At 42.1% G+C, this 24,527-nt stretch overlaps 1 protein-coding gene across 1 annotated transcript in view; it reads right to left on the bottom strand.

Annotated features, from left to right (window-relative positions):
• Positions 1-24,527, bottom strand: part of LOC145396727 (uncharacterized) — a 31,533-nt gene that overhangs the window by 4,232 nt on the left and 2,774 nt on the right. The window contains exons 3-8 of the mRNA XM_080270012.1: positions 21,118-21,221; positions 10,998-11,125; positions 10,445-10,535; positions 3,563-3,623; positions 1,876-1,993; positions 363-506 (exon numbers count right to left, since the gene is read on the bottom strand). Coding sequence (XP_080126138.1) covers positions 363-506; positions 1,876-1,993; positions 3,563-3,623; positions 10,445-10,535; positions 10,998-11,125; positions 21,118-21,221 — 646 coding nt within the window. The remainder of the gene's footprint in view (positions 1-362; positions 507-1,875; positions 1,994-3,562; positions 3,624-10,444; positions 10,536-10,997; positions 11,126-21,117; positions 21,222-24,527) is intronic.

Here is a 24,527-nt window from a genome sequence, read left to right as displayed (position 1 = left end):
TAGAGAGGGTTAGATTTGTGTCCTGTGTGTAGAGAGGGTTTGATTTTTGTCCTGTGTGTAGTGAGGGTTAGGTTTTGTCCTGTGTGTAGAGAAGAAGGGTTTGATTTATGCCGTGTCACGCTCGCTCACTGCTCTATCATTCACTCTCACATTCTACGTTCACTCAGTAACTCACTCCGTTCACTCACTGGTTCACTCTCACTCACTCCATTCACTCACTGGCTCACTCTCACTCACTCATGCGCTCACTGGTTCACTCCTACTAACTCACTGGCATACTCTCATTCACTATCATTCATCTATTTCCTCCCCCATTCACTCTTTCACCCACTGGCTCTTTACTCACTCACTCAGTCACTCACCTCAACCTTCATGACTGGCGGACCGCTATTGCAAGAGGTGCCATACTGAATGTTGAAGCTTGTTGTAGCGTGCAGGTCCTCGGGCTGAATGGGATGTCGACGGGGTGGGTAAGGAGGCTTCTGGACGCTCAGATCAAAGCACACCTGAGACAGACAAAGTTGAGAGAGAGAGAGAGAGAACCATCATTTATATTCCTGATCCCAGTGATAATAACTATAGTAATAACAGACCCCCCCAAGGGGGCAATCACATCAGCCGCGAGCCGATACATATCTAGCTCGGCCCGGAATATGACCTTGACCTACTCTCCAATTTCGAACTCGTAGGAGATTTTCATCCCTACAATACACCTGTAAAATTTTGTGATGATATTTTGAGCGGTTGCGAAGTTATCGTGGTAAGAGACACACAGACAGACAAATTGAAAACGATGCTAGTAGATTTTCATCCCTACGACACACCCGTAAAATTTTGTGATGATATTTTGATTGATTGCGAAGTTTTCATGGTAACAGACACACAGATCTTGACCTACTTTCACCAATTTCGAACTCGGAGATTTTCATCCCTATTACACACCTATACAATTTTGTGATGGAATCTTGAGCGGTTGCGAAGTTATGGCGCTACAGTAACACACACACACACACACACACACACACACACACACACACACACACACACTGAAAACAATACTAGCTTCGCTATCGTGGCTGATAATTACTCTCACTTGTCAGCAAAAGTAACAAATGTTCCAAATTTGGTACATAATTACTGTGGATATCTAAAGCAGTTATGAGCACTGCACTGGCTGGCGACATGACGGGATCTTCTCAAAACTGACGATATATAGATAGAAACGTCAAAAAAGATAACTTTTACAGTGATTATGATTGGGAAAAAAGAAAATGAAAATAAACCCCAATCATCTATGTGTGTCTACGGCCACAAGGAACGTAGATATTAAATTACATAAAAGAGTTCCTTGAGTGCTTCGTATGGCTATTTCAGATACTATTACATGCAAAGAAATGTAGAAAAATATATATTCTTTTTCCTTTGGGGTTAAGCCTTCCCTTAATCAGTGAATTTTAATGAAATCTTTTTATTTTAACCATCCTACTTATCATATAACGCCATCCTCCTTTAATCTTCCTACCAGTCGTCTAAAGCCTTCTGATTGTATTCTTCCTACCAGTCGTCTAAAGCCTTCTTATTGTCCTATTCCTACCAGTCGTCTAAAGGCTTCGTATTGTCCTCTTCCTACCAGTCGTCTAAAGCCTTCTCATTGTATTCTTCCTACCAGCCATCTAAACCCTTCTTGTTCTTCCCGCCATTCATCCAAAGTCCCCTTATTTTCTCTACCAGTCAACCAAATTCTCCTTACTGTATTTTCCTTACCAATCATCTAAAGTTTTATTGTTCTTAATACCAGTCATCCAAAGCCCTATTAATGTATTCTGCCTACCAATCCTCTGAACAGCCTCAGTGATGGGATGGTGCGGTACTCACAGCTTTGGGTTCGGCGAGAGTGCCCTGAGGCGGGAAGGAGGTCAGGGCAAGGATGAGTCTGGTGGCCGTGTTGTCTGTGCTGCGGCTGAACGTTAACGCGGCCTCGTAGCTCGGTCCCCTGGCAAAGCGGTCATAGAGCATCTTTATCAATTTTTAACATACACAAGCCTATCGCTCATCACACAAGCCTATCTCTCATCATACCTATCTCTCATCACACAAGCCTATGTATCATAACACAAGTCTATCATAAAACAGGTCTATATCATCACACAAATCTATCATCACACGGATCTATCATCACACAAGTCTATATCTATCATCATACAAGTCTCTCTTCACACAAGTCTATCATCCAGCAAGGGGCCCGGGGCAAGACTAATTACTTCCTTAGTGTGGAAATTTAAGGTGGATGATTAACACCTCTGCCCTGTACGGTATTCTGTGAGCAATAAACTACCAATCCTCAGGCGTGAACTCAGATGTGTCGTGTTCAGATAGAGAGCCTTTGCCTTCTGTGCTACCACGAACAAATCTACATAACATTCCTTCACTTTAATCTGTACGAGATGGTCTGGATGTGAAGAGTGTGGTGGGTGTACAAGTGGAGATCTAAGACTGGACACGTATGGCGTGTCTGTTCTCATCTGACGAGGATCCGAAACTCTTTTCAGCTTAGTTGATGGTCAGGTGTAGTCAGACGGGAGGGTAAGTTTGAATATACTTCATCAGTTAACTTGGTCTAAATTTTCATATTTTTTGCAGCATTTTTCACGTGGTTAAGTGGCAGAAAAAGACAGTACTGTGATTCTACATCACTTCTGTAGCGCTATTTTGAGACCAGAATTTTATTCTAGTGTTAATCTTTTGTTATTAGTTCTGCATTGAAGATGGATGGATGGTAGTTTTAGGCCAAGTTAACGTTAACAGTAGAGTAACCAGGGAGATTCCTTCCTACGTCATAACTAAGGTTCATCGAATATCATGCAGCCATAACTTTATATTTGAGCTGTGAGAGTGGCCTAGTTCCATCAGATGAAAACAAACCGATAATCATCTCATACACAATGCACTCTGGCTTGGTTGTAATGTGATGGATGGCTGAGTGAAGATGGAGATATATACGGGTAATCTTATGCCTAAATTAAGCTCTAGAAACTTTATGAATAAGGTACCTTGGCGCCTAGTAATGACGTGGAAAGAAGTAATGAAGGTAAATGATACCAAAGCAACCTTATACACAACTTAAACTTAATGCAGTTTATGACTATGGGACCAATTCTATAAGAATAAAAGCTTAGAGATTCAATCCAATAGGAACCCTAAGTTCAGTGAAGTACATATAGACATACCGTTGACTGCTCTATGAAAATAAAGGCATTTTTCTTCACAGCTTAGGCTAAAAAAGTGCCTGTCGCTGGCTGCTCTATGAAGATAAAAGAATGAGAAAATTTCAACACAGCTTCAGCTCTGTCAAGTACTGTAAAGTGCCATATGAAGGTAAAGGCATGAACAGTGAATCCTCGACAAAGTTTATCAATACAGTGCCTGTCACTGACTGTTCTATGAAGATAAAACCATACACAATCTTCTCTACAGCTTCATCTTAGTAAAGTGCCTGTCGTCTGGTGCTCTAGGGGGATCAACACAATCTTCTATACCGCTTAATTTCAATAAAGAACCATACCTGTCGTCGGCTCCAAGCAAGTCCAGCGCCAAGCCCACCGTTCCTACCGTGCCTCCGTGCACTGAGGAATAAACACAGTCACGTTAACCACTTCAGTCCAAGGATGTTTTTCATATTCTCTACCCAGACGAACTCATTCAGTTTGAGATAGTGCACCTCTTATGAAAACGTTAGTAGTAGTAGTAGTAGTAGTAGCAGCAGTAGCAGTAGCAGCGGTAGCAGTAGTAGTAGTAGTAGTAGCAGTAGTAGTAGTAGTAGTAGTAGTAGTAGTAGTAGTAGAAATAATAATAATAATAATAATAATAATAATAATAATAATAACAATAATAATAATAATAATAACAATAATAATAATAATAATAATAATAATAATAATAATAAAATAATAGTAGTAGTAGTAATAGTAGTAGTAGCAGTAGTAATAGTAGTAGTAGTAGTGGTGGTAGTAATTTTTACAATCCCAGGCTCATCTTTAGTGACGCGTCCACACGTGTGCTCGAGCAAGTGCTGGCAACATGTACGCACCACCGTAACGAACACGCTGCAAACATGTTTGGAACAGCAGCGTCCAGATCATGTTGGCAACATCATGATGAAGTCTCAGCTGTCTGGTATGGACACACTTATCCCTTCACCTCTGCTGCCGGTGTTCGAAGCTGCACTGAAACATATGTGCATACATATGTCCAAATACTGCTGCATACATGTACAGTACTCAAACATGTTGCCAGCTGTGTTGACAGCATATGTTCGAGGGCACGTGTGGACGCGCACTTAAGTGTGAAATCGGTGGATTGCTTGCTTAAGTTGTCCTTCTCCAGTCCACCCTCCTCCTTTCAGGGGATAGGGAAGAATTAGAAGGACGTTAGCAAAACCAGGTGGTTGGGCTGCCTGGCTTTATCAGTGCCAGCACAGGAAGGCGCCCCTCTTCAACACTGAGAATGATGATGAGGACTATGTTTAACTCCTAGGCTATAATTTGAAAACTCTCTCCTACGTTGAAAAAAATCGCCTATTAGCAGAAAGTATAGAATGAAAGAAACGTCATCAAATGGAAGGGCTAAATCACATCCGAGTTGTATTCTAAGCGGCTCTGTGGATTTCGTAATACCTCTTCCAAAGCAGTTTATTATTGTGCATTACACCTCAGTACGGATGCTGGAGAGGGGTGCCTTCACGTGGTGGCATTGATATGACCCGGGGGTGAAACTTCCCGGTTATGCAAAACATTCCTCAGTTCCCACTCCCTATCCCCCGTGACGAGGATAATGGACTGAAGAAGAAGGGCACCTTCGGCCTGCAGCCCAGTGAGCTCAGAGAAGCCAGGGGTTGCAAATACAACTATACCTCAGTGCCATCTAATCTGTTACTAATGCAAACTATGTCGAGATATTATTAACCACTTATTAACCACTCAGCAATAGGTGGCGACCATCATCCACACACTTGATATAGTGCGGCCTACTTCTTCCTTAGCCTTTATCATTCTTTTTCTGTGCCTGCCCTCCTCTCTTCCTGTTTCTCCCATCTTTCCTGTCACTTCTTATTGCTTTTCTTTCCTTTACGGGTGGCTTTACATTGAGTGACAAGCCAAATGGTTTCCTGTAAGCCAGGAAACCATTTACAACACTGAGTGGTAACCATATGACCAAACCATACGTGCTCTCTACGTGTCAACAAGTGGGTTGGTGCATGGTTAGTGCCTCTTTCCGTAAAACAAATAACTCAAAGTCAAATAGCCACCCCTTACGGGATTATGGCGTCTGGCAATGGACAGATAGATAGATAGATAGACAATAGTCGCTCCACCACATTTCAGGCATTCCACAGCACACCCATCCATACCTGCAGCTTTCCCTGCTTTCATCCCTTTTACTGCTTCCTGCAGTTCCTCCATCGTGATCAAAGACTCATTCAACTCTCTCAACACATTTATTTCTTGCACCCCTCCATCTGCCACAATCTCAGCCTCTCTTTCTTGCTCCACATAAACAATCTTTCAAAGTATTCTGCCCATGTCTTCCTTACTGCATCCATCTCAGTTACCATCCTTCCATCCACTGCTTTTACTCTCTTCCATCCCAGGCTCTCTTTTGCACCCTCTTCACCTCCTTCCAAAACATTTTCTTATTCTGTTGAAAATTCTCAGTCAAACACCTACTCCACCTCTCATCTGCTCCCACTTTAGCATCACACACAGCCCTTCTTGCGCTATTCCTCTTTTCCTTATGACTTTCATGTGATACCTCATCCTTCATATGCAGCCACACTTCATATGCACTTTTATTTTTGACTACAGCCATACTTATTTCCTTGCACCACCATTCACTTCCCCTTCTTTCACCACCACCCACTCGTCTCACATCACACACCTCTTCCACATGCCCCACCACAACACTCTTAAACGACTGCAGTTCTTCCTTACGCTGCCATTTTCCTGTTCTTTCACTGCGTTCCACTCATCTTTCAACTTCTCCTGATACTCTATCATTTTCTCTCTTTTATCCAACTCACATACTTTCAAAACCTCCCTGCCACACCCAACTCTCCTAGCCCTCACCCACCTCATACCACCTCTCAACTTTCTCTCAAACAAGTAGTGGTCAGACATACCTCCACACTCCCCTTTCAAAACTCTCACACCCAACAATCTTCCTCTTACATTCCTGGACATAGCCACATAGTCCATCAATGCTCTATCAACAACCCAACCATCCTCCTGTCTCACCCATGTATATTTATGTCTTTCTTCTCAAATTCAAACAATGTATTTCCAATCACCATCTCTTGCTGAACTTACGTCCCTATCATTCTTTGCCCATTATCATTTCGTCCAGGCATACCATGCATACCAACGACAGTCAACTGCTACATTTCCCACTCTAGTATTCAAATCTCCCGTCATTACCACATTCGCATCTCTCCAAAACTCTGCAGACAATCATCAACATCATTCCAGAAAGACTCCCTCTCTTCTTCATCCCTTTCACAACCAGGCCCAAATTCACTCACATATACCCACAACTCAACTCCAAATTTCGCTTTCACCCACATCAGTCTCGATAACACCTTCCATTCCATCACGAACTGCTGCACTTCTAGGCCCACTAACAAGGACACTTCTTCTCTCGCTCTTCCTCTATCAACACCTGACATCCCTCCAGTCACACTTCCGAACTTAGATTCACCTTTTCCTTCCATCTCTGTTTTACTCAAAACTAACACATCCAACTTTCGTCTCACAAACATTCTCCTAATCCCCTCCCTTTTAGCCTCAGTCGTACTACATCCACGCACATTCATAGACCCTATCTTCAGGGTATGGAGATTACTCAATCTCCTTTCCCGTTTTATGCCATGTCTTACTGTATGAACTAAAAATACATAGGGGGGGAGTCCCTTGTCCAATCAACCCGCCCCTTATAATCGCCTTTTACAATATAGGGAATACAGTGGCAGAATTCTTCCTAACACAACCTGACCGCAGAGGGTAGTACCACCCAATAGTGCGGCCAGATTGTGCCACCCTCCTCCCCCCGCCACAGGGGGGGGGTGGATAATGAATAAAAATAAACAAGAATAAGAAAATAAAATTTGCCTGCTACTTCACCAGTTCTACGCCTCAATTTCCAATCATATTCCTAAGCTGAGGGAGGCTTGGTATACTTCTCCTTCTTCTCATAAACGATATTTTTTTATGGTGCATCTGGGAGTCAAGTGACGGATGTGCCAAAGTGTAGAGTGGACGATATGGAAAATGCAAACGTTTACCTACTATGTAACCTATCCTCCTTCCCAATTTAACGTAATGACTAATATTCCTAAGCCGAGGGAGATATGGTATGTTTTTCTATCCATGGTTGATTCCCTTTCATGATGCATCTTTTTTTTTTTTTTATGCAAGGAAGAAGGAACGAAAGGCTAGATATCCGCAAATTGTTCCCTCCAATAAAAAATAAAAGAAAGAAAACAGAGAGCCAAATTCAAAATCCATTCACTTCAAGACGCCTGGACACACTGCGTTTAAAAGACTAGAGGTCATACACGGCAGGAAATACAGACAGAGGAAGACAGTTCCAGAACTGACCTTTTGCATACATGAAGGACCGGGAATAATGGTTACCTGTTGCATTAGAGAGCTGAATAGAAACAAACATGAGTTTGTTGCTAAACGGATTTTATGCGTCAGTCGTAGTGGTGGAGGGATGCCAGCAGAGAGTTCAGAGAAGCAGTGACCATTGAAGTCGCGATGAAAAAACAGAGGCAACAGTGCGGTGAAGAGATAGAGGTTAAAGGATGCTCGTAAGAAGAAGAGAGTTAATGAGACGAAAAGATTTTAACTCAACTTGGTTGAGAAGAACTGTATGTGGGGATCCTTTCCACACATGAAAGTTGTACTGTACACAGGGGCAAATAAAAACCATGTATAAAGTCAACAACTATGCAGGGGTAAAGAAGGCACAGTTGGCCTAGCACACTTAATGTCTTGGAAGCAGATTTTACAAGAGAGGTAATATGACCTTTCCAAGATTACTCCTGACAGAATGAAAACCCAACAATGTTCAAAGATGATGCAGGATTGAGTTGGGTATTGTTAAAAATTAGAGGATATTCTTGTGGTAGTATTTTGACAGGTTAAAAGAGGTAAGAACTGAGTTATTTTTACCCCAGTCATTGATATCAACCAAGTCAGACATAATGTGTGCCATAGCTTCATCCCTTGTTTGTTGAAGTAACTGCTGAGATGGACTCTTCAGGAAGTGGATGGAAAGGTGGAGCGTGGAATCATCAGCATATGAGTGGATAGGATTGGATGTACAGCTTAGAAGGTCACTGATGAATATTATGAGGAGAGTTCATGATAGGACAGAGCCCTGAGGAACACAACTGATGATAAATCTAGAAGAAGAACGGCGGCCGTCTATAACAGCAGCTAAATAACGACCAGACACGAAGCTATAGATGAAAGTACGGATAGGAAGATAAAAACCGAAAGAGGGCAGTAAGGAAATTAAAGTTTTATGCCAGACTCAGTCTAAAGCCTTTGAGATGTTAAGTGCAGTGGCAAAGCTTTCTCCCAGGTCCCGATAGGAGGAAGACAGGAGTCTGAAAGGTAGATGAGAAGATCGCCAATGAAGCGTTCCTGGCGGAACCCATACTGACGACCAGAAAGAATGTTATGATAGGAGTGGTGCTTTAAAAATGTTTTGTTAAGAACAGATTGAAAAACTTTTGAAAAACAGGATGTTAAAGCAACTGAGAGATAGTTAGAGGGCTGGGAATGGCCACCCTTCTTTTGGACAGGCCGATTGAGAACAAACTTCCAGCATGAAGGAAAGGTACAAACTGACAAAGGAGAAAAGGTTTACCTACGCTGGATGTAGGCACAGAAGCACAGTTCTTAAGGAAAACAGGAGGGACCCCATCAGGCCCATAAGCATTGTTAGTACTGAGGTCAGTGATGGCAGAAAACACATCAACTGAAAAGATTTTAATGTATGCTATAAGCAAGTCAGAGGGGGGAAGTGATGGAGGAACAGCACCAGAATTGTCTAAGGTGGAATTGGAGGAGAAAGTCTGCTGGAGATTCTTCTTTATTAGCAGAAGAAATAGTTGCAGTGTCATCAGAACAGAAAAAATCAGGGGAGGATGATGAAGTAAAGTTGTTAGAAAGTTTTTTGGCAAGTTGCCAGATGGGGCAGGAAGAATCTGAGTTGGAGAGTTCAGAGCACTTACTACATATTAAAGTACTTTTAGCAGAGCGAAGGACAAAAACATAAAAGAGATGAGATTCAGGAGTTGAATAACTCTGGTACCTTCTGAAAGCCCTCTCCTTGTTGTGGACAGCATTACAACATGTGTGATTAAGCCAAAATTTTCTTGCATTAGTCACGGGATAAAAGAAATGAATTTATGTTTAAATGCCTGAAAGAATAACATCCGTAATGTGCACGGCACACACAGATGGCTCACGATCATGGAAGCAATAATCATTCTAGGGAAAATTTAAGATCTCTGCCTAAAGGCCTCCCAATCAGCAGCTCCAAAGTGCCAAAGTCACAGCTTCATGGGGGGTTCACAGGTCTTGTCGCAGCGATAGGACAGGTTAGGGTGGTAAGAATGTGACTGGAGGAGCCAAATGGAGAGAAACGATTAACAGCATAAGCAGAAGGATTAGTTGTAAGGAAAAGGTCAAGCACGATATTGGAACTCTCTCCAAGGGAGCCAGGGATGTGGGTAGGGTGCTGTACAAGCTGCTGTAAGTCATCAAAGATAGAAAAAAAAATGTAAGCTTGTTCAACAGGTCGATCAGTGGAAGGAGAGGAGAGCCAAAGGTGGTGGTGAACACTGAAATCACCTAGAATTAAGATTTCAGGGAAAGAAAAGTTGATAGGATGTGTTCCTTCTTAGAAGTAAGATAGTCAAAGAATTTTTCGCAGTCAGTAGAATCAGGGGATACATAAACAGTACAGATATATTTACTCAGAAAATGACAAGACAACCTGTCGTTACTGAAACACTGAAAAGGTTCAAGAGAGGGGGATGGTCGGAAGTTAGTCCCAAGGGCTGATGAACAGGAAGTCAGCTCTACCTATCATCAGATTTCCATCCACCTTGGGAGTACTGCCCTGTTTGACTGATCCACTGTCTACTCCCTAGAGTGACGGACATGCCCTAAGTGTAAAGTAGACGAAGTGAAATAGTTGGCGAACTTCAGTCCCCTAGTGTGCACAGTCTGTTTTCATGTGGCGGAACTGGGTAATTCTTACACCTGGAATACCAAGTCGTGTTTGCTTAGTATTCCGTCAGTCTTTATTATGAAGCAGGAATAAGTCTCCTTGATTAAAAGTGAAATTTATCCTCCAGCACACCGCAGCTCACCTGGCTCCACCTCCTGCTGTAGCCTGCCAAAGCGGTCTGGCTCTTGAACTTGGCCTCCTATTTCTTGCGCGAACCCTTCCTGACCGAACTCCTGTCGAAGAAAAAAAAAAAAAAGAAAACAGGTAAAGAATGCCATCGTGATCATCACCATCATTATTATTACTATCATGATCGTATTTCAATTCATCATCATCATAATCATCATCATATCGTATTTCAATTCATCATCATCATAATCATCATCATCATCGTATTTCAATTCATCATCACCATCATTATCATCGCATTTTAATTCATCATTATTATCATCATCATCATCATCGCATTTAAATTCATCACCATCATCATCATCATCATCATCCAACCCATATTCCCTCCTAAAGAGTTGGAGGTGAGTTAGGATCCAGAATCAAGGGAAAAAGAAAAAACACAAAGGTGAGCTCTTATTTATTGAGCTCTTACCTGAAAATATGTTGAGCTCTTAACTGATGATACGGTTATGTTGGGCTCATGCACGATAATCTGTTGAGCTCTTACCTGTCTCTTCTCTCACCTGGTAATCTGAGCTGGACTGTGACACCTGGCCCATGTAGTCATACTCAGCAGCGGCACCTTGTGACACCTGTCCAATTTCCTCCTCCTCCACCACCTCAGGCTGCCTCATCCTTGCTGAGCGCATGCCTGCCCACACAAGGCATAATCAGTAGTCATCATCATCATCGTCATCAGGATAACTGTTGTTCTTATTGTTGCAATCATCATCTTTATTATCGTCTTTATAATCGTCATCAGTTTTATTATTATTCACAGACAATTTCATCATCATCATCATCTTTTTTATCAACATTATTCCCATCATAATAAGAATCAGATGTTTTTTCATATGTATATAGAAAGAACCAAAGGTTGGAAGCCTACAAAAATGTGTTAAGGTGGTTGCAATGGTTCTTCTGGAAGCCCACAGCAAATTTTGTATTTTTCACGCTCTCTTATTCCCGCCTAAGGGTTGATGAGTGGGTCACATGGGTCCCTCCCAGCCTGCCTGAACATGTATCATCACTCAGTCACCCACTGGCACCCACAGAGGCACGACATCAAACTGTTTCTACCAACTACCCCCTTGAATCCAGCCCAATTTGAGGGGCAGCACACCGAGCCGCCTAAGCAATGCCGTCGCCTAAGCAGCGCCAATACCACCCAGTGACACGTCTGGCAGTGTCCCTAAATGATAGGGAGGGGAAGTGGGGAGAAGAAAAGCTAAAACTGAAGCATGTATTCCTCCCTCTCCCGACTCTACCCTGCCTTTCCCTATCCTACCCTGGTTTTCCTTACCATGCCTTTTCCTACCCTACCCTGTCTCTCTTTACCCTACACTGTCTTTTCCTATCCTGTCTTCCCCCTTCCTATCTTTTCATGCCTCTCCCTATTCTGTCCTGACATTTCTACACTAACCTACCTTTTTTTTACCTTATCCTACCTCTCCTTGCAAAACCCTGCCTTTCCTTACCCTACCCTACCCCCTCTCTACCCAGCCATTCTTCTTTCTATCTCCCTATCCTGACTTGACTTTCCCTACACTATTTTGCCTTCCCCTACCCAACCCTACCTCCCTGCCTCTCCTTGCCCTACCCTGCCTCTCTTTACTTGCCCCTGCCTCTCCCTGCCCTGCCTTTCCTCCTCTTACTTATTTATGCCTCTAACCACCCTGCTTTGAATTTTCCTATACTACCCTGCCTCTCTTTACCCTATTCTGCATCTCCCTGCCCTTCCCTGCCTCTCATTACCTTACCCTGCCTCTCATTACCCTACCCTGTCTCTCCTTAGCCTACTTTGCCTTCCCACTTTCCCCTCCCAGCGTCCCCCCCTCCCCCCACCTCATTACAAAAGTGCATAACTAGCAAGAAGTTAAAGAAAACTATGTATATAAGTAATTAATTTTGGTGAGGTTATGTGCTCAATTTCTTTTCCTCACGTGCCAACTTTGCAAAACTGTTACTTCAGTACCTGATACGTGGCTTTGTAATAATAATAAGTGATACATTTAGTGAGAAGATGAGAAAATTATATGGAAAACGTTGTGTTGTCACCTCAATTTCTATTACGCTCGCGTGGCATGCTTATCGCTAGGTGTACGTGTAGCGCTAATGATTCTGTAAGTTACGTCCATTGCACAGTGCAGTGGAACAAATTTCTTTATAGTTGAAAATTTGTGAATTACTTGCTGTTCCATGTTATAAAGTACAGAAGTTGCCTCCTATCTTCCTCCCGCATGCAGTATGGTGGCCACTTGCAACACTGCTTTGCACCTGCCTCGGGTGACCTGCTGTTGCTGACTGCAAAAAACACCTCTTCGGCTCGCTCTTCCTCCGGCCTTAGACGACTTACGGGTCTCCAGGTTGTTTTGAAGGTTAGTTGAAAGACTGAACTTTTTGTAACTACAATTTAAAAGTCTTGGGGTCAAACAGCTAGTGAAAACACCATATTTTTCCTGTATTTGCCGCACCAGCGGCATAAGTATAAGAAAACACACTACCGCAGCCAAAGGGTTAACAAGAGAATGTCAAAATAAAGACATTAATTCCAAGATGTTCGGACACATTGCATTTATTAGAGGCCATAGGCAGAGAAATACAAACTGAGGAATACAGTTCAAGAACTGACCAGTTGCATACATGAAAGCTTGAGATTACCAGTTTACCCTTGCAAAACAAGTTGGACAGAAATGGGAGAGTGTGTTGCTAGATGGGTACTGCGTGCTTGCAGTAATAAATTAAGGATGCAACCAGAAAGTTCAGAAGAGCAGTGACCTATGAAATGGTGACAATGGAGGAAGAGAGGTGCAACACTTCAGCAATGGAAGGAGGCTAAAGGAAAATCAGTACAGAGAGAGGAGCTGATGGGAAGAGGAGACTTTGGGCTTTATTATTAACCCCCATAGCTCGGGCATTAACCAGACCTGGCACTCCTTGCATGTCAGCATTTCTCCCGAAATTGCTTGTTTTCAAGCCACCACATCTCGGTAACTACGCCACCTAGAACATTCAATAAAAGATCAGACTTCTTACCAATCATTCGTCTCTCTACTGCATGTGTCACCAGGTCTACAGGTGGAGGCATTGTGGATTAAGGAGGTGAGGAAGAGAGGTGTGGAAACTATATTCCCCCAGAAAGAGATTCCTGTGTGTAACGGTATATGTGCATCTTTTAATATAGTTGCCCCTGTTAAAAGCAGAGGCATTTTCCAGAGGACGTTCAGTGCTGGTTCAAAGCGGTTTAATTAATAAGCCAAGAATTTGTTCTAGTTTCCTGATTAATAGTCTTTATTATTAGTAAATTAAATGCTACAGCATATGACCTTTTATGGATAACTCTAATGTAAATACGTGTATTAATACTTATAATGATAGAAATATTCCCTGTACCCGACTGCACATGCGTGGTAGGATGACGTGCAAAACGAAAGAAGGCCTTATATAACTTAACGTAGATAAAATATTTGGCTTTAGTTTTATTTTAAAACTAAGATTAACTTGTTAAGTTAGACCTTCCTTGTAAATTTCGTTAAGTAATTTATTGTATTTAGGTAACTGTAATTAAATAATATTTGGCATCTCTGAATCCAATGAAAGAGGGAGATAACGCCATGTTCCTAAGTCTCGTTCAAGCAAGCTAGCTGACGGGAGCACTGTGGATAGACAGCACCAGGACTCTTGGATAGACCCACACAATTCGATCAAGACCGCAAGCCCGTCATTATCTGTCATTCCGACTCATCTAGCTAAGTATCCTGTAAGATTTGACCAAATCGAGAGGAACTGGCTAAGATATATGGAGATAATAATAGGTGAGCTAGGGTGTTAGTTATACCCCACTCATTCTTAGAGACTCCTATTACTTAATTTAAACATTGTTTGATAGAAGAATACCTTCAGAACAAAATTTCTGACAGAGAGGTAACTTCTGGGGTTGTGGCGAGGCTGCATCTGAACGAGCGAATGAGTCAGTGGCTAGGGTGGACAGGTCGCGCAGACTATGGCAGCCTAGAGCTGGCAGGGCTGCCGCACAGACTGTGGCAACCCAGGCCAGGCAGAGTTGACCCACTCTCACGCCTGCTTGCCCCTCTGGACCTTCCCATTCCTCTTCACCTGACCCTTAAACTGTCACATGAATAAATCATCACACCCTTTACGTTCAGCTTGCACATTTTATTTGCCCACTTCTTCTGGCAATTCCAGAATGTCACTGTGCCATACAGTGGGCAGGAAGAATAAGGTTTTTACACTGTAATACACAGCATTTGCCACCAAAGATCACTTCCACTTTCACTAGAGCACGTTTTCTATGCCCATGCCATGAATGGTCACTTTCATTTTCATCTGAGCTCATTTTTTTTATACCTGTAGTTTTCCATTTATTTCAACATCTTACATATAAATGGCGCTTATTTAGTTAAGTTCTTGCTTCACTAAAGGATTTTCACATAATTCTGACTTTTTTCTTTTTGTCACAACTTATTTTTACATATTTCACAAGGTCACTGTCACTAGACCTCGTTTTTTACATCAAAGCATAAACTACAATACAAAACCACTGTACATATTTGCTCCAAAAGACCACTTTCACTTTTACTCCATTACTTGTTTTCTATACTGGATGATACAGCACCACTGTACACTTTAGGTCATAATCTTTATTTTCAGTACTGTAGTTTTCCTTATCATCTATAACTTACATTTAGTTTACCTTTTCTTTGTACAGTCTTATTTCACTGTATAAATGTCAGTCCTTACACTCAAAACAAGAGTAGAATTGCTCTTTGACCCATGGCAAGGCTCTTGTTGTCAATGGGCACTGAAGTTGCTGCTAGATGGAACCACCAGATGTGTCAGTTGACAGCAAATTTGGATTCTCCATGTCATATAACCAAATATGGGACCACTTTCCTGTCTCAATAGGCTTAAATTACGCAGTTTTAATAAAGTTGTCACTAAATGGTGCCACCTCAGGTGATGGCCAATTTGGATTCTCCATGTCAGAACCTATGTGGTACCACTTTTATGTCTCCAAAGACTTCCTTCTAACAAATCCGCCAGAGGCAGAAGAAGAAGAAGAATGCTGGGCACTCTTTGACCTGCTGGCTATTGCTGCAGGGAAAAACACTTATTCTTTCAATCGAAAATTTCCTTGCAGTTCTAACCATCTAATTTTCTCCATATTATGTAAAAATTTACACTATATACGCTTCCCCAAACACCCATGAAGTATCAGGCTGAGGCGATGTGGGTGGTGGTGAGGCAGTGGTGCCACATGAGCATTGCAAAGATGCCACAAATGAGGCTGGAGGCTGTAATGTGGCGTTTAAGTCGCACACAACTTCTAGCCATCCATCCTTTGTCCTTAGAGTCCAGTGCCTCAGAGGACTCTCCTGAAACATCAGAAGGGTAAGGGAAGTCCTCAGGCTTTGGAGGGTCATCAGGGTCACTTTCCAGTGGCAGCAAGGAGTTATGTGAGGAAGCACGGGAGAGTAGCCGGGGCACATCACACTATGTGGTAATTTCCATCCTCAGGCTTCACCTCCCCACTCGACAGTGATGATACTGTCACTTCCAATTCCTTCCTAATCACACTTTCACTCTGCCCCTTCCTTGCATGAGTAGGAGGCTTGGCAGGGGTGGAGATGGCAGGGGCTGAGCAGGCAATGACAGAGGCATGTAAATCAGACAATGTGGAATTGAAAATCATTGTTCCCCTCCCTCCCATTTCCTGAGGAAGACTGGCATTGTCACTCACTTGCCATCTATATGCCTGCATCATGCACTGGGCATCAGAGAAATTGGGAATGATTTCAAACACTGTAAATGCAAAAAGCTTATATTTGTCACCCAAGGCACCCTGAACACCTTTTTTGACACTGTCCGTCACCTGCACTTTAGGCGTGAACCATGTTATCCCCAATTTTTGACACCTGTTTTTTATATCACCAATTACTGAGATAAGTACTGAAAGAAGATGGAAAATTAAAGAGGTTGTACTTTTTCAGCTCATTACCGACTGCACTTCATATAGTGGAATGCAGGCTGACAATTTAGTAGCCTGACACCTGTTTTAAAACTGACTCATAAATAAGAGGCTTGCCAGAATATTCGTAACCCCTCCCTGTCTCCCTCCCTCCCTCTCTCTCTCTCTCTCTCTCTCTCTCTCTCTCTCTCTCTCTGCAGAGACATGAAACTCCACGGAAATGCCCCACTGCATTTACCGCATAATATATGATATGGACATGTGTTAACTAACAGCACTTTTGGCAACCGGAGACTGATTGCACGTGTTTTTTTTTACGCATTCTCTAATCTCTCTCTCTCTCTCTCTCTCTCTCTGTACAGAGACATGAAACTCCACGGAAAGGCCCCGCCACTTTTACCGCGTAAGATAAAATATGGACGTGTGCTGATTAACTAGATTTTGGTAACTAGAAGCCGATTGTCCCATTTTTTTAATGCATTCTTTAAGTTAGCGCATTTTAGGTATGGTGATTAAAAAAAAAAATGTTGCACTGTAATGCACCGTTTTGGCTAATTTGAGGGTACAAACAGGCAAACAAATAATCAGAATGAGGATTTTTGCAGTATTTACTGCCTCAAGGTGTTTCTTTACCCCCAGCTCTGGGTCTGGCGTAGATATGGCAGCACACCCATACTCGAGTTACAGTTATGAATGAGATCACTGTCCCCGGTGATTCAAAGGTACGAATCACACAATGAATCAGTGATTCGTAATCTTCAATAACGATAATGATATATGGATTTTCCTCCGTGCATCATGCACAATAAGATAATAAATATGCAGCGTTTTACGGAATTTTATAAAATGAATGTATGATTATATGAATAAAGAATCAGATAAGTTACATCATTTACAGGTGTGATTAATTCGGTCTTCATTCTGGACCGTGGAAAACAACCCACCCCCTTTCGTGTTGGCTATCACAGAGCTAAGAGATTGTGATGTAATGAGATTGCCTGATACAGAAGCCTTGAAATGTCTAATACGTCCTACTTTTTCGTTAATGTCTTTGCTGTCATTAAAATTGTGGAATGTGGTCAATATTTTTATATCACAAAAACCTGTTATCAAAACACTGCTTGTGATATGCAACTAACATTGAAAAGATGGCTAAAGCTTTCAGGACCAATATTACGTAATTTACAAGAAGTGCAACTGTGAATGGGATGATATGCCATGGAAATATGAAATCACAAATAAAGATATCAGAGGAGGCTTGGTGTGTCTGTTAATGGCAGAAGTCAAAGTTGAACATCATTCAAGACTGACTTTGTTATTAGTATAAATGTGATACATAATAATGTATAAATAGTTATACAAACTGTTTTGTATTATATGTAACCTTGAATCACAATCATTTAGTGGTTAATTATGTGGAATCGATGGTGGTGAAAAGTCTCATATGGGTGCCATATGGGATTGTGTTTTAATGATCAAATCAAAGACAAGTGAGAGGTAAACCTTATAAGTGGAGCTTAGTATAGTAGCTTCAATGCGGCGTCCACCACCTCCACTGACTCATTATCTTAGAGAAGCAGCGATTCTTGAAAATTGCTGACATGTTCTGCAAATCATAAAACCTTAGAAAGACGTATGAATTAGTGTGGCCTACTGCTGTGAGGATAACAATTTCTTTGATCTCATTAATTTCGTAATTAAATTATCACGAGGAGAGATAGATGTGCCACAAGATGGCGTAAGAGGCGTTTAACAGTGCGATGATAAGTGTGTATTACGTTGCACAGTGTTACTGAACACGTTATTTTTTTCTCTTACAGAATGTGCAATATACTTGCATACAGAATATATGTTTAATACTATTAATAAATAATATAATATTGATTATTATGGTGATATAACCGTTATTAAGGGGTATGTAAATAATACGTAGAACACTTCCAATACTCACATCATTTTTAACAGCATTATACAAGAAATATTGTTTTAATCTCAGTGATGTAAATAATATCATACAGGTATTCACTTGGGTGCAGCAGGTCTGCCTGATGTCTGGTAATCCATCACTGTCTTTATATGTAAACATTTCGAGTCCAAGACCACTGTCAAACATACCTGTAGATGTGAAGATTTGTGAAATCAACTGCAGTTCTACACCAACTAACATATGCAGGGTGGGAGTCTACAAATCCTCGAGGTAAGTCGCGTGAAATGTTGAATTACAGTACCATTTGTATTTCGCCCACCCACCTTTATTTGATATTACATCCTGTAATCAGTTTGGAAATGAAGCCATCCAGTTATAAACAGTCTGCGAGTTTCTGCGGAAGAGCTGCCATTCATGTTTAGAATGCTGGAGCAGGTGCACCGAGATCTGTTCCCGACCTGGCTCCCAGGCATTAATCATGTTGCCCCAGACATTTTCGATCGGTTGAAGGTCGCACCTTTCGCTCGGTCAGTTGAGGAGGTGGATGTTGAGCTGTTCGTCAGATTCTTGCTGTGTGGATGGGGGAGTTAGCCTGCAAACATAATACACTTTTTGTGTGTGTTACTCCTTGTCCCCTATTTTCGATAAGGGCTACGGCGTTGCCCTTGGGTAGAGGACATTAGTTTGGAGCGTGTAGCACTTCATGACCAGATACCCTTCCTGATGTCAACCAGTGACCCTTGGATGGAACCGAACCTCCGACCCTTTGGTCAGAGCGGAGCACTCCAACCTACTGAGCCACGGCAAATAATTAATCTCTTCAGTCGGGCGACATCTATTTTTCACTATTTTACTATTTCACTCGAATTAACGTCAAAAGATTTTACAGGTCTTAGTAAAATCCTTACTTGTCGTGATGCTGTTATGCAACCACATATAATGCGCATAATTTTTCTCAAATCCTAACAAGAGGCGTAGAAACGCTTTTATTAAAAATATTATATACGTCTTGTGTACTACAGTGCAATTAGTAACTAGATTGTTTACGTTGAATAGAATAGCATTAGTTAAGTAGTTAAATAATATCCAAATACAGCATAATTAACTAATAACACCTGCATGAACGTTAATGGTTCGTTGTCTAGAAGGTGCACGGAGGGAATCATGACTTCTTCCAATATTTCCAAATAACGGTCAGCAGTAAATCGTCCTGCGATTTCCGCCAGCTTACCCACTCCATGTAGATGGAACCACCCCCATACATTACACGTAACGTGCCCGCTTCTTGCCACGTTATAAACATGTTTTGGCTGCTTCCGTGTGTTGTTTGGGCACCAACATTGCAGACGGCCGTGAGCAGTAGATGATTTTTTTTTTTGTTCATCCGAAAACACAACACGTCCTAACTCCTCTGGATCCATATGCACATGCTGTTGTGCAAATTTTAGGCGTGCTTGTCGAAGTCGATCGTTTAATATTTCTTTAATAGTCGGAGATCTGTGGTGTACCCCAGCTTCGAGCAGCCTGTTGCGCAATGTTCCAGCTGAAACATCAGTTCCGAATCTGCCTCTCAGTCCAGCTACATTTTCAATGGGGATCGTCTAGCTGCCTCAAGGATTTGTCTTTCCTCAACCAGGTTAGTTTTCCTGGGTCCGCCACACCTTGGTTGATCACGTAGATTCCCCGATTCTTCCCATCTCCTTCATCAAAGTCTGACCATGGGTATGGACACTCCAAGTTCTCTTGCAATACCAGCGATAGTCATGCCAAACTGCTTCATGCCAACAATGCTCGCCCTGATGACAACTTTTCCTCTTGGTGATTTATACTGAAGCAGTCTTACTGACTGTGATTCTAGGGAATAGTGACTTAACAGTTCGACATGAACCCTGACCGTAACTCAGTCGCGGGGTAGGAAGTTCACTGATGCTAACCTAGTCCGTTTGTAAAGCTTATCTCGGAATTACCTGAGACTGTGTAAAGACATATCGGCACATACAGTGGTTATGAATACTGAATATGAAAGATTTTCCGAGCATACGTGCATCGTTATTTTCAATGTTAGTTGCATATCACAAGGAATGGTTTGGTAACAGGTGTTTGTGATATAAAAAATATTGACCACATTCCACAATTTTAATGACAGCAAAGACATTAACGAAAAAGTAGGACGTATTAGACATTTCAAGGCTTCTGTATCAGGCAATCTCATTACATCACAATCTCTTAGCTCTGTGATAGCCAACACGAAAGGGGGTGGGTTGTTTTCCACGGTACAGAATGAAGACCGAATTAATCACACCTGTAAATGATGTAACTTATCTGATTCTTTATTCATATAATCATTCACTCATTTTATAAAATTCCGTAAAACGCTGCATATTTATTATCTTATTGTGCATGATGCACGGAGGAAAATCCATATATCATTATCGTTATTGAAGATTACGAAACACTGATTCATTGTGTGATTCGTACCTTTGAATCACCGGGGAGAGTGATCTCATTCATAACTGTAACTCGAGTATGGGTGTGCTGCCATATCTACGCCAGACCCAGAGCTGGGGGTAAAGAAATACCTTGAGGCAATAGTACATTATAACTCCAGACGTGCTATAGGTGGGTGAGCAGGTTATCAGAAGTAGCGAGTTAGAACTTGGTAAAGATGGAGTAAGTTATCAAACTTAAATGGCTAGATAAGAATAAAAATGTGATAACTTTCACTTACTAAAGATGGTCTTGAAGACTAGTTTGGTGGTGGTGGACTGCTGAGGTCGCAGGGTGATGCGGTACAGCCACTTGTGGAACGTGGGTCCGGGCCAAAGCACGTCACTGACAACACACATAGCAGAGTTTAAAGGTTCTACTCTACACACAACACAACTTAAAAATCGTACTCTGCACATACCAGAATTCAAAGGTCCTACTCTACACCCAGCTGATTTTAGGAGTTGGACTCTACACACAGCAGAGGTTATGGTTCGCATTCTACACACAGAAGAGGCTAGGGGTCGAACTCGACACACAGCAGAGGTTAGGGGATACATTCTACACACAGCAAAGGTTAAGGGTAGTATTCTACACACACACAAAAAGATAAGGGTCGCATTCTACACACAGCATAGTTTGAGTCGTACTCTACACACAAGAGGTTAGGGGTAGCTCACTACACACAGCAGAGTTAATGGGTGGTATTCTACACACAGCAGAGGTTAAAGGTCGTATGTACAGAGAGTAAAACTTATGAGCATACTCTACACAGAGTAGAGTTTAGGAGTCGTACTCAGCACAGAGTTTTGGGGACGTACTCTACAGAGAGTAGAGTTTAGAGGAAATGCTCCAAGCTTCTTTTGAGAATACGTGGCACCTGTTCATTAGCGATTTATTTTGCATGTTATATCCTAACAATCCATGTAAATAATTTCTACCTTTTTATTATTGACGTAGAGTTCAACAGCAACATACAAAAAGATAATGAGATGTAGTAGTAGTAATAGTAGTTGCAGTAGTAGGAGTAGTAACGGTAGTAGTAGTAGTAGTCGTAGTAGTCGAAGTAGTAGTAGTAGTAGTAGTAGTGTGGCTATTTTTGTTGTTGCTACTGCTGCTGTTGTAGGTTCATCTGTAATGTGAACCCAGTGGACTGCAGGCTTAAGCTGCCTTCTCCTGCAGATCACTATCCTGCTTTTGGGGGATAGGGAAGCAGGCAAGGGATGTTTGTATAAGCGATCAGCTCCATCACCCATTTATATCTGTGCCACCACGTGAAGGCACCACTCCTGAACACCATACTGAGGGGTAATGGGAAGAATGAATCGCTTAGGAAGAGATGCTAAGAAGTCCCCAAATGCACTTAGAACATACTTAGATAGGCTAGCACTGCCACTTCCTTTGTAGTTAAATTTAACTCTCCCCAGGCGATTTTATTCCACTAAGAGGAGAGTTGTCGAATTGGAAGTTTACTTTGAATGAATGCTCTGTCTTACTCTCGGGGTGATATCTCCAAGCCACTTCTACAGCTTGGAGACTTTTCACACTGGAGGTCAACCTTAGATCATTTTCATCTAACTTTCAGGGTAAGAGCAGTAGATGTTGTTGTGGCAGCCCCAGGTTTACAGGAATGTGAACCCAGTGGACTGCAGGCCGAAGTTGACTCTCATGAAGCCCACCATCCTTCTGTCTTGCCCTCCTGTCCAGTGATAGGCGGGGAATCGAGGAAAGTTTGCATAACATAACTGTCCAGCCCCATCGAACTGTTTTATCTGTGCTACCACATGAAGGCGTCTCTCTCCACCACCTTCCTCTCTCGGTGAATGTGTAAAGTTCCGTGACCCGTATTCTCGTCAGTTGAAAACGCTCCCTAACACAATTTCCTAAGCGATTTATTATCTTTATTATACCTTACTGTCTTCTTCTGTGTTACCTCAGTGCTGATGGCCATACTTTGCATAAATAAAGTACAAAAGAATATTCACCATCCATACCCGGAAATTAATCGCTAATGAAACTGTGTTAAGCACCATGGCTCGTGTATGTTTGTCATGTAAGTAGTCTCGTGTATGTTTGTCATGTAAGTAATCTCGTGTATGTTTATGACATGTAAGCAGTTTCATGTACATTTATTGCATGTAAGTAGTTTCACAACCTTCTTTCCGATCGTCAGTACGGGTTCCGTCAGGGACGCTCCACGGGCGATCTTCTCACCTATCGTTCAGACTCCTGGTCATCCTCCTTTCGGGACTTTGGCGAAAGCTTTGCCATTGCACTTGACATCTCAAAGGCTTTCGATCGAGTCTGGCATAAATCTTTAATTTCCAAACTGCCCTCTTACGGTTTCTATCCTTCTATCTGTCCCTTCATCTTTAGCTTCCTTTCTGGTCGTTCTATAGCCGCTGTTGTAGACGGCCATCGTTCTTCTCCTAGATCTATCAACAGTGGTGTTCCTCAGGGCTCCGTCCTATCACCAACTCTCTTCCTTTTATTCATCAATGACCTTCTAAGCTGTACATCTAACCCTATCCACTCATATGCTGATGACTCCATCCTTCACCTATCCATTCGGTTCCCGCAACGCCCATCCCAGCAGTTACATCAACAAACAAGGGATGAGGCTATGGCACACCGAATGTCTGACTTGGCTCATATTTCTGACTGGGGTAAAAATAATCTGGTTGTTTTTAATGCATTAAAGACTCAGTTTTTACACCTATCAACCCGACAAAATCTTCGGCAGGTATACCTACTAATGTTTAATAATATTCAGCTTAATCCTGCATCATCCTTGAACATGCTTGGGGTTTCATTTACTCGGGACTCATCTTGGAAAGATCATATTACATCTTTTGTAAAATCAGCTTCCAAGAGATTAGGTGTGCTAAGCCGCCTTCGTTCCTTCTTTACCCCTGCACAATTGTTGACTCTATACAGGGGTTTTATCTGCTCCTGTGTGGAGTACAACTCTCATGTGTGGGGAGGCTCACCACATAGAGCTCTTCTCAATAGGGTGAAGTCAAAGGCTTTTCGTCTCATTAACTCTCCTCCTCTTACTGACTCCCTTCAACCTTTGTCTCTTCGTCGCACTGTTACATCTTTATCTCTTTTCTATCGCTACTTCAGTGGTCACTGCTCCTCTGAACTGTCTGCATGCATTCCTCCACCTCTACGGCGGGCGCGTAGCACCCGTCTAGCAGCAAACTCTCATCCCTTTTCTGTCCAACTCTCTAATGCAAGAGTTAACCGTTACTCCCAGTCTTTCATTTATGCAACAGGTCAATTCTGGAACTGTCTCCCTCTGTCTGTATTTCCTGCTTCCTATGATCTCCAGTCTTTCAAACGCGGTGTGTCCAGGCATCTCGAAATGATCGGATCTTGAATTTGGCTCTCTTGTATTTTGTTTTTCTCTTGGAAGGAACAATAATTGAGGGCTTGCTGCCTTTGGTTCCTTCTTCCTCGCATAAAAAAAATGAACATAGTGTCATGTACGTTTTTGGCATGTAAGTAGTCTTGTGTGCGTTTATGGCATATAAGCAGTCTTGTGTACAATTGTGGTATGTAAGTAGTTTCATGTACGTTTATGGCATCTAAGTAGTCACGTGTATGTTTATGGCACGTACTGTAAGTAGTCTCATGTACGTTTATGGC

This window comes from Coenobita brevimanus, chromosome 39, assembly GCF_032717465.1.
Source record: "Coenobita brevimanus isolate Jiangsu-jjx chromosome 39, ASM3271746v2, whole genome shotgun sequence".
NCBI lineage: Eukaryota > Metazoa > Arthropoda > Malacostraca > Decapoda > Coenobitidae > Coenobita > Coenobita brevimanus.
The sequence above is the reverse complement of the archived record's forward strand: the minus strand, read 5'-3'. Positions and strand labels throughout refer to the sequence as shown.